General features: G+C 39.4%; 1 protein-coding gene across 3 annotated transcripts in view; it reads left to right on the top strand.

Moving 5' to 3' along the window:
• Positions 1-15,025, top strand: part of golga4 (golgin A4) — an 82,153-nt gene that overhangs the window by 21,154 nt on the left and 45,974 nt on the right. For 2 of the 3 annotated variants that reach the window (XM_036573617.1, XM_036573619.1), the window contains 7 exons: positions 889-957; positions 3,827-4,144; positions 5,291-5,338; positions 7,581-7,637; positions 9,971-10,069; positions 10,149-10,290; positions 11,846-12,042. In XM_036573617.1, coding sequence (XP_036429510.1) covers positions 889-957; positions 3,827-4,144; positions 5,291-5,338; positions 7,581-7,637; positions 9,971-10,069; positions 10,149-10,290; positions 11,846-12,042 — 930 coding nt within the window. The remainder of the gene's footprint in view (positions 1-888; positions 958-3,826; positions 4,145-5,290; positions 5,339-7,580; positions 7,638-9,970; positions 10,070-10,148; positions 10,291-11,845; positions 12,043-15,025) is intronic. The other variant, XM_036573618.1, reaches the window with a different exon arrangement.

Genomic DNA, 15,025 nt, shown 5'->3' on the forward strand with positions numbered 1-15,025 from the left:
TAGTTTATTTTCCAAAATAAAAGTCTGTGTGCATTTTAACTCTGTTTGAGGAGATTAAAACTAGTTAAAGTTTTATGTAGGACAGTAATCTGGGTGGTCTGAGGGTCAGCGGGGTGCCGACCTTATCAAAAAAAGAAACCGGAACCGGTCTCACGAGTCCAGACCTGTGCAGAATGGCCCAGTATGGCCCTGAGAACCATTTGGCTCAACAGTGGAAAAGAAGCCATCGTTGCCATGTTTTTTTCTTTTAGTAGACATATAAACGGTTTTGGTAGTCACTGTGTTTTGTATGTTAGATGTTATATGTTAGCTTGCTGTGTGCCCTAATTGTTCTTCTTTATTATGGAGTGTTTGGAACGGCCTGCTCAGTTTGTAGACTGGAATGTGGTGAGAAAGGACTTGGGCTGATTTCGCCTGTACACTAGTCATAACTACATTACATAACATTACATAACATTACATGACTCTGACTGACGCTTCCATTTGCCGTACAGAGGATAACAGTGTGTTTCCTAATCCTAACCTCAGTCTGGACTGGCAAGAGTTCTGCCTCAGTAACTGATGCCTCTAATTTGTTTGGGTCTGTTTTTGACCTTGTGGCTGCACAGTAGACAAAGACACTGGTGTAGTGTTGTTTTTAACCCCCTGCTCTCTTTCGTGCAGTAGCGAATGCTCTCTGTTTAACCCAGTGTTCCTCTCCAAATTGCATGTGGGGGTAACCGGAGGCCCTTGCATTGCTCATAGCAATACTAATATTGCCCCTAGAGTGATCAGGGTGCAGCCAGCTGGATTAGCAGGATACTAACAGGACCCAGTGTTGAACCCTGAGGCACTTTTTTATTGTTATTTTTTATTTCTGCTCATGTTTTTTCATCTGATCCTGTGCAGAGCATCGCGAAGGCTGTGGGTAGCTCTCCAAGAGGCAGTGTGAATGGAGATGGAGCTGCCTCCCCTTTGGTAAGCACCATATTTCTGGCACCACACACTGACTTTATAATAATAACTTGTTTATAAAGTTCTCATGGTGGCTCAGAGTACTATGATGACGATTAAAAGTAATAAATTATTAAATAAAAATCATGTCAAACAATGACACAGATCAAATTAAAAGGATAAACACAAAGAGATGTAGCATTTTAATTATATGCTGAGGTACACTGCAAAAAATGATATCTTAGCCAGTGAAAACATCTTGAGTCTAGTCCATATATCTAATATTTCTCATTAGGAGAGAGCTGTAGGAATATTATACGATTATTTAACTAATTTCTAGACATTTCTTACTTGTTTAATGTCATTTTATCTTATGAAAGTGTATTATTATTTCATTGGCAGATCATTTTACTTGTTTTAAGCATTATTTCTTGAAATAAGCAAAATTATCTTAATTATTTCTCAAAACAAGTAAAATGATCAGCCAATGCAATAAGACACTTTCACAAGATAAAATTGCTGAAAAGAAGTAAAAATGACTTGGAATAAGTTGAACAATCTTAAAACATCCTTACAGCAGGATGTTATGTCTCATAATGAGAAATATTAGATATATTGGCTAGATTTAAGACGTTTTCACTTGCTACCGTATCATTTTTTGCAGTGTAAAAAGAGCTGCGTTTTCAGATGTTTGTTAAAAGTGAGCACTGAACTTGACTGTTTAATAAAAGATGATTTTGTAATTAGTTACTATGAGTCACATCTGTTCAGTTAACTGCCAGCGATTACAGAATCCTGGATCCACAGTGCAGTTTTAAACACCTCTGCTGTACAGAATTTTTAAACATTTTACTCTATTATACTCATAATATTTTTCTAAAGCAGAGAACATCACAAACTTAGTGTCAGTTTTTCCATAGACTAAACAGGACCGGACCTGTTTGTGCTTTTATGCGAGACACAAACTGGGGATGAACATATGGTTAAGAAACACTGATGCCACAGTGAGAGCTGGAGAATATTTCACTTCAGCTGAGCTGAAGTTGTAAAGAGAGTAACTGGACGCCTGGATCCACATTATAAACATGATAAAGGTTCTTATCTACCTGGGTTCAACATGCAGCTCCTATGTCTCCCCAGTCTGCTGCTCATGCATGTCTCTGCCCTTTTTCTCTCTCCTGGCTCTCTCGTTGGCTGTTGCCTGCGTCAGTCGTTCAGCCGTGTCCGAACTCGTGAACATTTTGAGTCATAAATATCAAACATGTTTGAAAAAGTCAGAGGAGCTCAGATCACTCTGGAGCTCGAAAGGCTGAAGATTCACTCGTTTCTCCTCTCAAACCACCGGATTTTACGCGCCGTCCGTCACTTCCCATCAAGCTCCCAACCTGGAAAATCATTTCAGATTGTGAAAATGTGTTGTGAGGGGCAAATCGTGTGGCGTAGACCCAACTTTAGTGTGTCTATTATAAAGGTTGAGATTGATTTTAGTTTTAAAAATCACTTTCATCGTTTTACTGTGACGTCAGCATTGATTTTCATTTCCGTTCACTCAGGCTAAACTTAACGTAAAATAAAAAGTAGAAGGAGAGCGGTGCGGTAGATAAAGCTACCATTACGGAACGTAACCGGGACGCACACACACTAAAGGAATGTGATCCCTAGTTTGCCAACATATTTAGCTGATTAACAGTAAAATAGTCCTGTCTAGTTCTGTGTCAGTTTCCCAACATGCCAATTGTCGCCTTTTACGCATCGTCATCGGGTTACTTGTCGACCATTTACGATATCCGATATAACCGCCCGGTTGTCTAGACCTACACTGTATTAACTGAATGACTATTTAAGATTTACTTCTGACCTTCACTGGCTTTAGTTAAGAGGCCAAGTAGGGGTTTCACAGTATGACAGTATTTATCATTATCATGATTTACCCCACCCAGCTGATAAATTACACCACCCAGGTTTCCTGTTTAAGGTTTGGTATACGAAACTAAAGAACCTTCTCATAAAGCAGCATTCTCTGAATTTTAGTACCAAGGAACATATCACTCTAACAAGAGTGTATCACTATACACTCTTAAAAACAATGGTTATTTAAAGGTTCTTTAGTAAAGAAAATAGTTTTAAATAGCACCATGAACACTCAAAGAACCCTTTGCATGATTGAGAGGTTCTTTGCATTGTGAAGAGGTTCCTCAGATTGATGGGGAATGTGTTGTAGATGGTTCTGTGTAGAACTTTTCGAAAAAATGGCTCTATATAGCAATGAAACATGTTTTGCTATTGTTAAGATATGAGCTTGTAACCATAGAAGAACCCTTTTTGGTGCTATATAGAACCATCTACAACCCATTCTCCTCCCATCTGAAGAACCCTTTCACAATGCAGTCATGCAAAGTGTTCTTTGAGTGTTCTTGTTTCTATCTAGAACTATTGTCTTTACTAAAGAACCTTTTAAGAACCATCCTTTTTAAGTGTACAGCTCCACAGTAGGCTTTTCTGAGCATATTTTGGATATCGTCAGTACTTAAAATCACTTCCCAACTGCCTGCAAATCAAATACATAGTTTTAATATCACTTAAAAATAAAGGACTACTTGGTTTTTCCAACTTACTGGATGATAAATAGCAAAGATAAATTATTGAGGCATATATTTTATCCTTAAAACATCTTGAATAATAATAAATAGTAATAATTATCGGATAATCATTTTAATAAACAATATAATAATAATAATAATAATAATAACAATAATAACAATAATAATAATGAAATAATAATACGTTTGATTTATATAGCGCCTTTCTGGGAAGTATGGTGATATTACATTTCTGCCATATCAGCCACTTCTAAGTTCAAACACTCCATCTTGTGTGTTTTCTTCTTGTCCAGAGGGACGAGCCACAGTCCCTTGCGCAGAAGCTGCAGCAGCGCGTGTCCTCAGTGGAGTCTCTCTTTCGAAGTTCGGGCCGTGCCGAGGGCCTCTTCCGCTCCGGCTCCAGGGAAAGTCTGGTCCGCAGCCCTTCCCGGGACTCCCTCACCCCGCTGGGCGACAATGAGGCCACCCCCGCCTACGACCCCCCCTCTGACATCGAGAGTGAGGCGGAAGACTCTCCTGGAAATGCAGAGGCTCTTTCTAAAGAGCAGCTCCTGCATCGCCTGCACAGGGTGGAGAAGAGCCTGGCTAACTACAGGGGGAAATACTCTGAGGTACTGACTGCAGGATGGGAATCAGGATTAGCGCTTCAGAAAGATCTTTATTTTTCTTGGCCTACATGATGAATATATACTGACCAGGCATAACATTCTGACCACCTCCTTGTTTCTACGCTTATTGTCCATTTTATCAGCTCCACTTACTATATAGGTGCACTTTGTAGTTCTACAGTTACAGACTGTAGTCCATCTGTTTCTCTGATACTTTGTTAGCCCCCTTTTACCCTGTTCTTCAGTGGTCAGGACCCCCATGGACCCTCACAGAGCAGGTACTATTTGGGTGGTGGGTCATTCTCAGCACTGCAGTAACACTGACATGGTGGTGGTGTGTTAGTGTGAGTTGTGCTGGTACGAGTGGATCAGACACAGCAGTGCTGCTGGAGTTTTTAAACACTGTGTCCACTCACTGTCCACTCTATTAGACACTCCTACCTTGTCAGTCCACCTTGTAGATGTAAAGTCAGAGACGATAGCTCATCTGCTGCTGCACAGTTTGTGTTGGTCATCCTCTAGTCCTTCATCAGTGGTCACAGGACGCTGCCCACAGGACGCTGTCGGCTGGATATTTTTGGTTGGTGGACTATTCTCAGTCCAGCAGTGACACTGAGGTGTTTAAAAACTCCAGCAGCACTGCTGTGTCTGATCCACTCAGACCAGCGCAACACACACTAACACACCACCACCATGTCAGTGTCACTGCAGTGCTGAGAATGATCCACCACCCAAATAGTACCTGCTCTGTGAGGGTCCATGGGGGTCCTGACCACTGAAGAACAGGGTAAAAGGGGGCTAACAAAGTATCAGAGAAACAGATGGACTACAGTCTGTAACTGTAGAACTACAAAGTGCACCTATATAGTAAGTGGAGCTGATAAAATGGACAATGAGCGCAGAAACAAGGAGGTGGTCAGAATGTTACGCCTGATTGGTGTATATAAATAAAGTAAATCTGTGCTTCAACATAAGTTTCTTCATAGCTTATTGCATTTCTGCATGTATCAGGTATCTTTAGCTGATGCTCTAGTTTGTAAATGCAGCTGAAAAGCTCTCCATGCACCTTATGGATGTTTAGTGAGAGAGTTAATTTTAGTATTCAGGATGGAATTGATGTGGATTTTGTTCTCCCTCGTCTCTTCACAGCTGGTCACGGCCTACAGGACGGTACAGAGAGATAAAGAGAAAACGCAGGTAATTTTCATAAGCAGACAGTGATCCAAATCTGCAGATGAGCTGCTGTGTTGTCACTGCACACTAGCTGCCTCTCTGAATTCCTGCTCCAGCAGAACATCTGCTGAAGTCGATAAGGTGGGATTTCGAATGAGATTTGGCGCTTAGGCTGGTTATCCAGAGTGGATATTGCATCACATTGGGGAAACAGTTCACTGAGACAGAAAAACATGAATTAACATGATTTATTTGTGTTATTCGACCATCATAATAATTACCTATGCCTCATATTGACTTAAGCCCTATTTGAGCCAGATTGGTTTCACCAGAGGAGGTCCAGTAATGTCATTTTTAAGAGCTTTAACTCACTGAATATCTGTGTAATGTCTCCAGATTACCCCAGTTAGCCTGGACCAAAATGAATATATGTAATATTAAAGGGACTGCATCATGGCAAACTGGATTTTTGTCACTTTTCTTAGTGAAATAATTTGAAATAGAATATAAACACTGCTAAAATTTCAAAACAAACCTTTCACTCCCCTTTCCATACATACGTATATGGAAACAAAGCTGTTTTGAATTAATTGTTTCTGTGATGTCATGAAATGTCATTTTAAGCTCCGCCCATTCACACTTAAGTTTTAAGTAAAGTATTAGTTATAAAGCATCACATGGCAGAAAAAGTACAAAGCACTGCTACACTGTGACGGTTCTTCAAGGGTTCTTTAGTAAAGAAAATGGTTATATACAGTGTAGAACCATGAACACTCAAAGAACCCTTTGCATGATTATATTATTATTATTATTATTATTATATTGTTTATTATTATTTTATAAGTATTACTATTCATTAATATTCAAGACGTTTTCAGGATAAACAATATGCCTCAATAATTTATCTTTGCTATTTATTATCTAGTAAGTTGGAAAAACCAAGTAGTCCTTTATTTTTAAGTGATATTAAAAACTATGTATTTGATTTGCAGGCAGTTGGGAAGTGATTTTAAGTACTGACGATATCCAAAATATGCTCAGAAATGGTTATATATAAAACCATGTAAAACATATTCTCCATCTGAAGAGCCCTTTCATGATGCAAGGAACCCTTTAATCATTCAAAGGGTTCTTTGAGTGTTCATGGTTCTATTTAGAACCGTTTACTTTAACCTTTTTTTTAAGAGTGTATGCCACATAGACGTGTGAGAGTCTAATAAACGTCCAGCTCAAGTTAATTTTACACAAATTAAACTTTTAACATGAGAAATGATGAAAATTACTGTTAACATACTTTTAGCGTAAATTTCAAGCCACATGAAAAATGTGGTGGTCTTTAGGTTAGTAAAGTGGGCTCATTCACCTCGACACATGCCGCCCAATAGTATAGAGCAGGGGTGTCAAACTCAACCAGTAAAAGGTCCATATTAAAAAATTTAAACAAATCTGTGGGCCAGCTGTGTTTTTATTTCATATTTACTTAACATTCTGCCATGAACTGGATATTAATATGAATATCCCGAAACTACTGCGGCACTGAATACTTTAACCATTGAAAAATAATTTAAAATAAAAGCAGATTGTTTTATATAAACCTGCCCATTCGCTAGAACTAGACAGCTTTCATCTCTGTTTTTTTTTGTGATGCTGATCGTTGAGAGCACACATTACGTTGCAGTGCATGCTGGGAACTGTAGTGCACCTCATGGTGAAATGGGCTAATATAAATAGAAAATTAAAATCATTTTGCGGGCTGAATAAGATTGTGCTACTTGTCCCGTGGGCCTTGTGTTTCACACATGGGGTATGGAGCTCAGCTCTGCCCTGTGAGAGCTTCTTTAACGATATTTCATTTTCATTCTAATTAGGCCATCAGCAAAAGTGTTTTAGGTCACAGTGGTCCTGTTTCGAGCTTCAGGGTAAAGGGATCGTGCACAGCTCACTTAGCCTTGTTAGCCTCGTCTCCCGATCAGCGAAAAACAGGTGGTGGTGTTCTCTATTATTGCTGTGAGGTCAAAGGAGCTCTGGGTTTCTCTGATTATAGAGTTTAATTTGTTCCAGAGTTATTACTTATCAGACTACGGACATTGCAGATCTGTACTGAATTAAAATCACAGATCTCATCAGTAATCACTCAAATTACAGCAACTCTCCAGGAAAACTAATCCAGCTTCAGCAGGGACCCTAAATTTGGGATCCAAGTTTGAGTCTAGACAAATTTGTACTTTATTATTGATTAAGATGTCGTGTTTCTCTTCTGTTACAGGCTATTCTCAGCCAGAGCCAAGACAAAGCACTACGGAGAATAGGAGAGCTCAGAGAGGTATGCTCACACAGCCAGCCCCTCAGTTTTGCCATTGTTTTCTCCATACTTCACTGACCTACACTGTAAATGTTCCCTCAAAGGTACAACAGTGGTTTTAGGGTCTGATTGTGAACCTTAAATAAGTGTTTCCAGGTGAAAAGTTCGTATTTGTACCTTTTCATAACCGAATGTTTTAAACAGAACAGTAAAATAAAAGCCTGGAGACGAGACGGGGTGTGTGGAGTCAGTACAGCTTAGAACATATCATTTCAGTGGATTATGGTTCAGTTATGTTCCCTGACTAAAGGTACTTGAGGGTTCCACCCCAGTGACAAGAGGGGAACTGACCCAGTGACAGTTGTACATTTATTTCTGAGAGTGTAGATAAGTAAGCTTAATCCTAGACTAAAAAGGCTTCAATTGTACATTACTAGTACTAAATTAGGCTTAATCTGTGTCTAACCATACAGCTGAAAAACATTGCTGAGCTAGTTTGTGTTTAACAAGAGACCAAATATTCTCTATAGGGTTTAAATCTGGACTCTGAACAGCCCAAAACCAGCAGTAACAACCATTATATTTTGTGCTTTGCCCGTTTATTTGGAAACTGAATTCCTAGTTACGGGTGGGCAACGTGTCTGAAAGTAATATCATGATACCTAAAGACATTTTCACAATACACAGTATGCATCTTTGATAGTTTTGATAAGTTAAAAAAAAACAGAAGGGCCTCGTTTAAAAATAATATCAAAACTATGAATGCAATGATTTTTATTTTACATTTCACTAGAGCTGGGCGAAATGGCCAAAAGTCTTATCACGATAAAAAATTTCATATCAGTCAATATCGATACATATTGCAAAGAAAGAATCATTATTACTTTCGAGTTTGAAGGCTGATTTTTGCTCCTGAGCGATAATTGTCGTTTTAAACTATCCTTTATGGTCAGAACAGGACAAACACTCACCAAACAGTGGAACGTTTCACAAATCTGTCATGGGACAGTGGGAGAGAGTGTCTGATCAGCTGTTTTTACCAGCTGGAAAAGCATGACCGCAGTTTTTGTAATCGTCATAATTTAAGAAAGAAAAGAGATTATTTTTAGCTGTCTGTTGGTGAGCGCTCGGCTACCTGGTTGCAAGTGCTAAACTGATTAGTGTCTCAACAACGTCAGCTTAATACGAACAGCAAACATTAGCTGGCTCGGTAGGTCAGTGCTGGATCACGCTGTCTTACTGCCATCACTCCTACCACATCCATGTCAGAGCATATCACAGTGTTCAGACACCAGCTAGCAGACGACTGGGTTTCTCTATAGTAATTTGAGGGGTGAACTGCAGTATATCTGACACTCGCTGTGTAAAAGCATTAACTGCAGTGTGAATCTCTCACACCAGACAAACAGAGCCTCCTTTTAGCTACGTTTAAACTGAAATCAGTGCTTTTTTGTCTTGTTTGATCTACAGTATCATCAGTTCTCCGTGCTGTGTGAGTGACAGAGCGCTGCTTCAAGTTAGCTGCTAAAAACAGATAGCATGGCAAGATAGCGTTCTCTCACTCTCCAATGCCTCACAGCTTCCTCAGTTTACTTTCATTTAAATCAGGGCTGTAATTAACATGAACCACTTCTTTCTTTCACTTTCATTGCTTGTGAATCCACTAACACTAAAATATGACTGAGCACTGTAACAGCCCTGTAGTTGTGATGATCAGACGTGATGTAACGCAGCTAAAGCTGGTTAAGATGTATGTAAAGAGGTGAGTTCACTGTAGGACAGTATAGTTATGCCACCTGTCTCCTCACTCACACTCAGCCACAGGAGAACAGATCACCGGTCGCTCCACTCAAACAGGGAATGTACACCTCCACGTTTCAGACGTTGCTAAAGTATATTTGGCGACTCATTTCACTCCTTGACCCTCCCTCTCTAATCATTTTGAAAAACTCGGAAGTGCACCCTCTTGTGGCGACAGCAGAGTAGTGTCACTTTCCTTGCAGTAGAAGATGCTGTCAGGGCTGTCGCTAGAACACGGAAGTGTGAGAATGCTCTAACATATCGAACATTTATCAAACATTTCTTATAGTGCTATCAAGGAAAGTTATATTGCGATAATTATTGTTATCGTTTTATCGCCCAGCCCTACATTTCATATACTGAGCTGTACTAAATCCAGGATTAATTATGCTCTATTCGTAATAAAACATGCAGTTCAGTGTTCTTGAAGTACTGATGATATCCACGATGTGCTCAGAAGAACATATTGTGATGTATTTTATAAAATATGATCATATTGCACAGCCCTACTCCCAGTCTTGCTCATCCTCAAGCTTTGTGCTTTTGTCTGTCAGGAGCTGCAGATGGATCAGCAAGCCAAGAAGCACCTGCAGGAGGAATTCGATGCTGCTCTAGAAGAAAAAGACCAGATGATCACTGTGTTGCAGACCCAAGTATGTGTTTGTTCACATGCATGTGAAAAAGTGTAACAGTATTTATTGTTGGTAGTGATTCTGATGGTTTTCGTCGCAGGTGGCTCTTATGAAGAAACGGCTGCATGGTGTTCCTGGAGCTTTGGTCTCCACTGAGGGAGAAGCCCAGCCCACTGATGCTACAGAGGTGACCTCTGACCCACAAAGTCCTGCTCAAGGGGACAGCGCTGAACTGAATGAAGGTACAAACTCACTTTCTGCTAGTCCAGTAGTTCTAAACGCTGGTCCTGGAGTGTCAACTACACACTTGAAAAAGATGGTTCAATGCAACCCCATTTCCAAAAAAGTTGTGACGCTGTGCAAAATGTAAATAAAAACAAAATTCAATGATGTGCAAATAATTTAAACCCTATATTTCATTGAAAATATTATAAAGACAACAAATCAAATGTTGAAACTGAGAAATTTTATTGTTATTTGAAAAATATATAATGCCCCCTATACCATCATGAATACTGGCTTTTGAACTGTACACTGATAACAGGCCGAGTGGTCTTTAGCTCAGAGGACACAGTGTCCATGATTTCCAAAAAGAATTTCAAATGTTGATTCGTCAGACCACAGGACACTTTTCCACTTCACCTCAGTCCATTTTAAATGAGCTCAGGCCCAGAGAAGGTGGCAGCATTTCTGGATCCTGTTTATATTTGGTTTCTTCTTTGTGTTTTAGAGTTTTAACTTGCATTTGTGGATGCAGTGATGAACTGTTTTCACAGACAGTGGTTTTCAGAAGTGTTTCTGAGCCCATGCAGTGATTTCCACTACAGAATCATGTCTGTTTTTAATGCAGTGCTGTCTGAGGGCCCAAAGATCACAGCCAGCAAATACTGGTTTTTGGCCTTGTCCCTTACATACAGAGATTTCTCCAGATTCTCTGAATCTTTTAATGATATTATGTACCGTAGATGATGAAAAGCAGAAGTTCTTTGTTGTTTTATGTTGAGAAACGTTATTCCTGAATTGTTGCTCTATTTGATGGTGCAGTCTTTCACAGAGTGGTGAACCCCTCCTCATCTTTACTTCTGAAAGACTCCGCCTCTCTGAGATGCTCTTTTATACCCATCATGTTACTGACCTGTTGCCAATCAACCACCAGGTGTTTTTTTTTTAGCATTACACAACTTTACCAGCCTTTTGTTGCCCCGTCCCAACTTTTTTAGAATGTGTTGTTGGCATCAAATTCAAAATGGGCAAATATTTTTCAAAAAACAATAAAATTTCTGAGTTTCAACATCTGATATGTTGTCTTTGTACTGTTTTCAATGAAATATAGGATTTAAATGATTTGCACATCATTGCATTTTATTTTTATTTACATTTTTCACAGCGTTTTGGAAATGGGGTTGTAGATCCATGAACACTCAAAGAACCCTTTGCATGATTAAAGTTTTTTTTTTTGTGTTGTTAAATGGTTTTTCAGACTAATGGAGAATGTGTTGCATATGGTTATTGGTTATGGTACATTGAACCTTTTTGAAAATGGTTCTATATAGCACCAAAAAGGGTTCTGCTATTGTTGCAATGTCAAGCTTGTAAACAGTAGAAGAACCCTTTTGAAAATGGTTCTATAAAGCACCAAAAAGGATTCTTCTATTGTAACAAGCTTGACATCATAATAATAATAATAGAATGCTCCTTTTTGGTGCTTAAAATAACCGTTTTCAAAAAGGTTCTAGATAGAATCATATAAAACACAATCTCCATCAATCGGCTGATGTGTGGTGCGTTTGTTTGCAGCAGGGGGCAGCGGTGAGCCAAGCGGCGCTGCGGATGTGGAAGCGCTGCAGAAGCGGGTGCTGAGGCAGGAGACGCTGCTTCAGCGCTGCAAAGAGCTGATCCGCACCAGCAAAGAGCGCAGCGCCCAGCTCAGCAGCGAGAACGAGGCACTACAGCAGCAGCTGCAGGAGAGACTGCAGGAGCTGGAGAAGATGAAGGTACACGTCTGCTCTCAGTGGCAGAACCCTGAGATCATTATTACAAATGTTTATGGAAAACAACAAAATACATGTTTAACAACTCATTCAGCCCTGAGAGCCAGACCCCCACCCAGAGGAAAGTAGAGTAAATAAAAACAAGAGAATAAATAAACAAGTACAAACACGTAAAAATATAAGAAATTCAGTCGTCTGTTGATTTTCTAAGTTTAAGTAAGTCACACATCCTCTACAGAGAACACACTTCTGCACGTTTTAATGCACAATTACTGTTTATTGGCTGTTTATTGCTGTTAACATCAGCTGGGACAGATTTTTGTAAAGTATTTTTAATGTTTTATAAGGTGTTTTTAACATCAGCTTGGACAGACTTTTAGAAAAGTCTTCTTTTTAGTAAAAAAAGAAATAAATTAAATAAATTAGATAAATAAATTACTATAAAAATAGTTTAATGATTAATAAAAATTCAACAGGGTAACTGGAGTCTATGGAACAGTAATAGCAGTTTAGAGAAGACTGGAGTGATGGGAAAAGAATAAATGAAAGGAAAAAGTACATAACAATTATGGATGGGTAAAAATGGAGCAATGATTTTGTTTATACAAAAAATAAAAGAGAAAGTGAGAGTTGGTGTAACACATGACTGCTGTCAGAACAAAATTTTGTATTTTCATTTTTGTACTTTTTCGGTTTTTGACATAAATTGGTGTAAATTTCATGATGAATGGACCAAAAGAAACGGCCCACAATTACTTGGAAAATAGTCTGGTTCCATTGACTTAAATTAAAAGTGAAGTATGTTACCATTTTGAAGATTTGAGGTTTCGACGGCAGCGATATTCAGCTGTTTACTCACTGTGTGATGTCGGTCACTTTTCTGCTGAATGTGCTTAACTAAAATGTTGATCCTAGTCACGGGCATGCGAGAAGGTTAACCGCTGGTTCCCGTCAGAGTCCTGTTTTGGTCACTGAGGCGTCGCCTCAAGAGCCACCAGTAGCCCACCAGGCTGTAATTTAGGTCTGAGTGTTGAGTCCTCTGGTCTCGAAAGCCTGAAGGAGTGAGGCAGCCTACAATTTCTGAAAGTGTGTTTACTTTTAGACCCACAGGGGCAGCGCAGGGGGGGTTAGTAAGCACTGACGTAGGCTGGATGTTCGCTTTTAACATCTTAACAGGTTTCTGAAACGGAGAGCTGCACAAACTTAACGTCAGTCTGTCACAGAATTTCTTCTCTTGTTGTTGTGAGGCACTCAGACTAGACCACAAGGCAAAGAGAGAGAATAACACACAGTACAAGTTTGGGCTACGAATAAGAACTCAAACTCCCAGAATTCCTCAGATCACATGACACACACAGAGCTGAACTCACTGGACCTGTTAGGGCTTTTATGCCGAACTGGCAGCTGAGCTGAAACTGTAAAGACAGTGACCTGATCTGGATCAACATGATAATCATGATATCGGCTCTAATCTGCTGTGTTTTACTCTCAGTTCCTCTGTCTCTGCTCTGCTGTTCAGGGACGTCTCTTCACCTGTCTCTCCACTCTTCCAGCTCTCTGATTGGCTGTTTGAATCACTCGTTGAGTAGATCTCTGAGTGTTTCTCACTGCAGGACTCGTGAACGTTTTAAGTCATAAATATCAAACATGTTTGATGATATCGGAGGGTCTCAGATCACTTCAGAGTTCGATCGGAGGGCTAAGGATTCACTTGTTTCTCCTCTCACACTAACAGATCATTCATGCCGTCGGCCACTTCCGATCAAGCCTCCGACCTGGAAAATCGCTTCAGATTGTGAACATTTGTAAGGGGCATACTGGGGTTAATGTATTGCCAGAAATCGTGTAGTGTAGGCCCAGCTTTAGTCGGGTGTTCAGTATATTCACCGCAATTCGTCACTGTACCTTCATTAGTTTTCTACTTATTCACTATTACTTTACTCTTATTGTTTTGTTGTGTTATTGTTTTGCTGTCCGGTGTCGACAGGAGGAGCATGAATTCCTCTCTCGAGGTTTCTTCTCTCTCTCTCTGAGGGGGTTCTCTTTGCCACTTTTGCCCTCAGTTTGCTCACTTGGAGCTCAGATATAGATTTCTGGTAATAAGTGCTGGATGAATAAATATGAATTGGATTTTCAATTAATAAACAAGTTAGTTCCAGAAATCACGTGTTATTAGTACCTCTGTTAGCGTTTGTTTGGATTTCTGGAACAGTTTTGAATTTTGATTTAATATTTTATATTTTGGTCCTTCTAAAAGCTTTTGGTCCAAACTTGAGAATATTATTTTTTTTTTTTATTTTTAAAACCTGTTCCCCTTCTTTTATTCTTTTTCTTTTCTTTTTTTCATTATTGTCATTAAATTTACAGTTCATTCATAGTAATGTGAGATATTAAAGGTCCAGGTGAAGTGTACCCTAGCCACACCCCCCCCCCACCCCACCCCAGCAAGCCCCCCAAATCCCACCCATGTCTATATTCACCTCCAAACCCCACCCAAAACCTTATCCACCCAAGATAAGAAATGATGAGTGGAGAACAGAAGGAAAAAAAGGAATGATGATAATGATAATAATAATAATAATAATAATAATAATAATAATAATAGACAGGACAGATTGGACAGAAAGACAGCAGACAGAACCACAGTATACATGCATTTATATGTTATATGCACTCTCAAAAAAGATGCTTCTTCAGTGATTCTTTAGTAAAGAAAATGGTTCTATACAAAATAATCATGAACACTCAAAAAATGCTTTGTATGACTAAAGGGTTCTTTGCATCATGAAAGGGTTCTTCAGATTGATGGGGAATGTGCTGTATATGGTTCTATATAGCACCTTTTTGCAAAGGGTTCTACATAGCACCCACAAGGGTCTTCTATTGATACAAGCTTGACATCATAACAGTAGAACCCTTTTTAAGAAGGTTCTGTATAGAACTATATACAGCACATTCTCCATCAGTCTGAAGAACACTTTCATGA

This window comes from Colossoma macropomum, unplaced genomic scaffold, assembly GCF_904425465.1.
Source record: "Colossoma macropomum unplaced genomic scaffold, Colossoma_macropomum, whole genome shotgun sequence".
In the NCBI taxonomy this organism is placed as follows: Eukaryota; Metazoa; Chordata; class Actinopteri; order Characiformes; family Serrasalmidae; genus Colossoma; species Colossoma macropomum.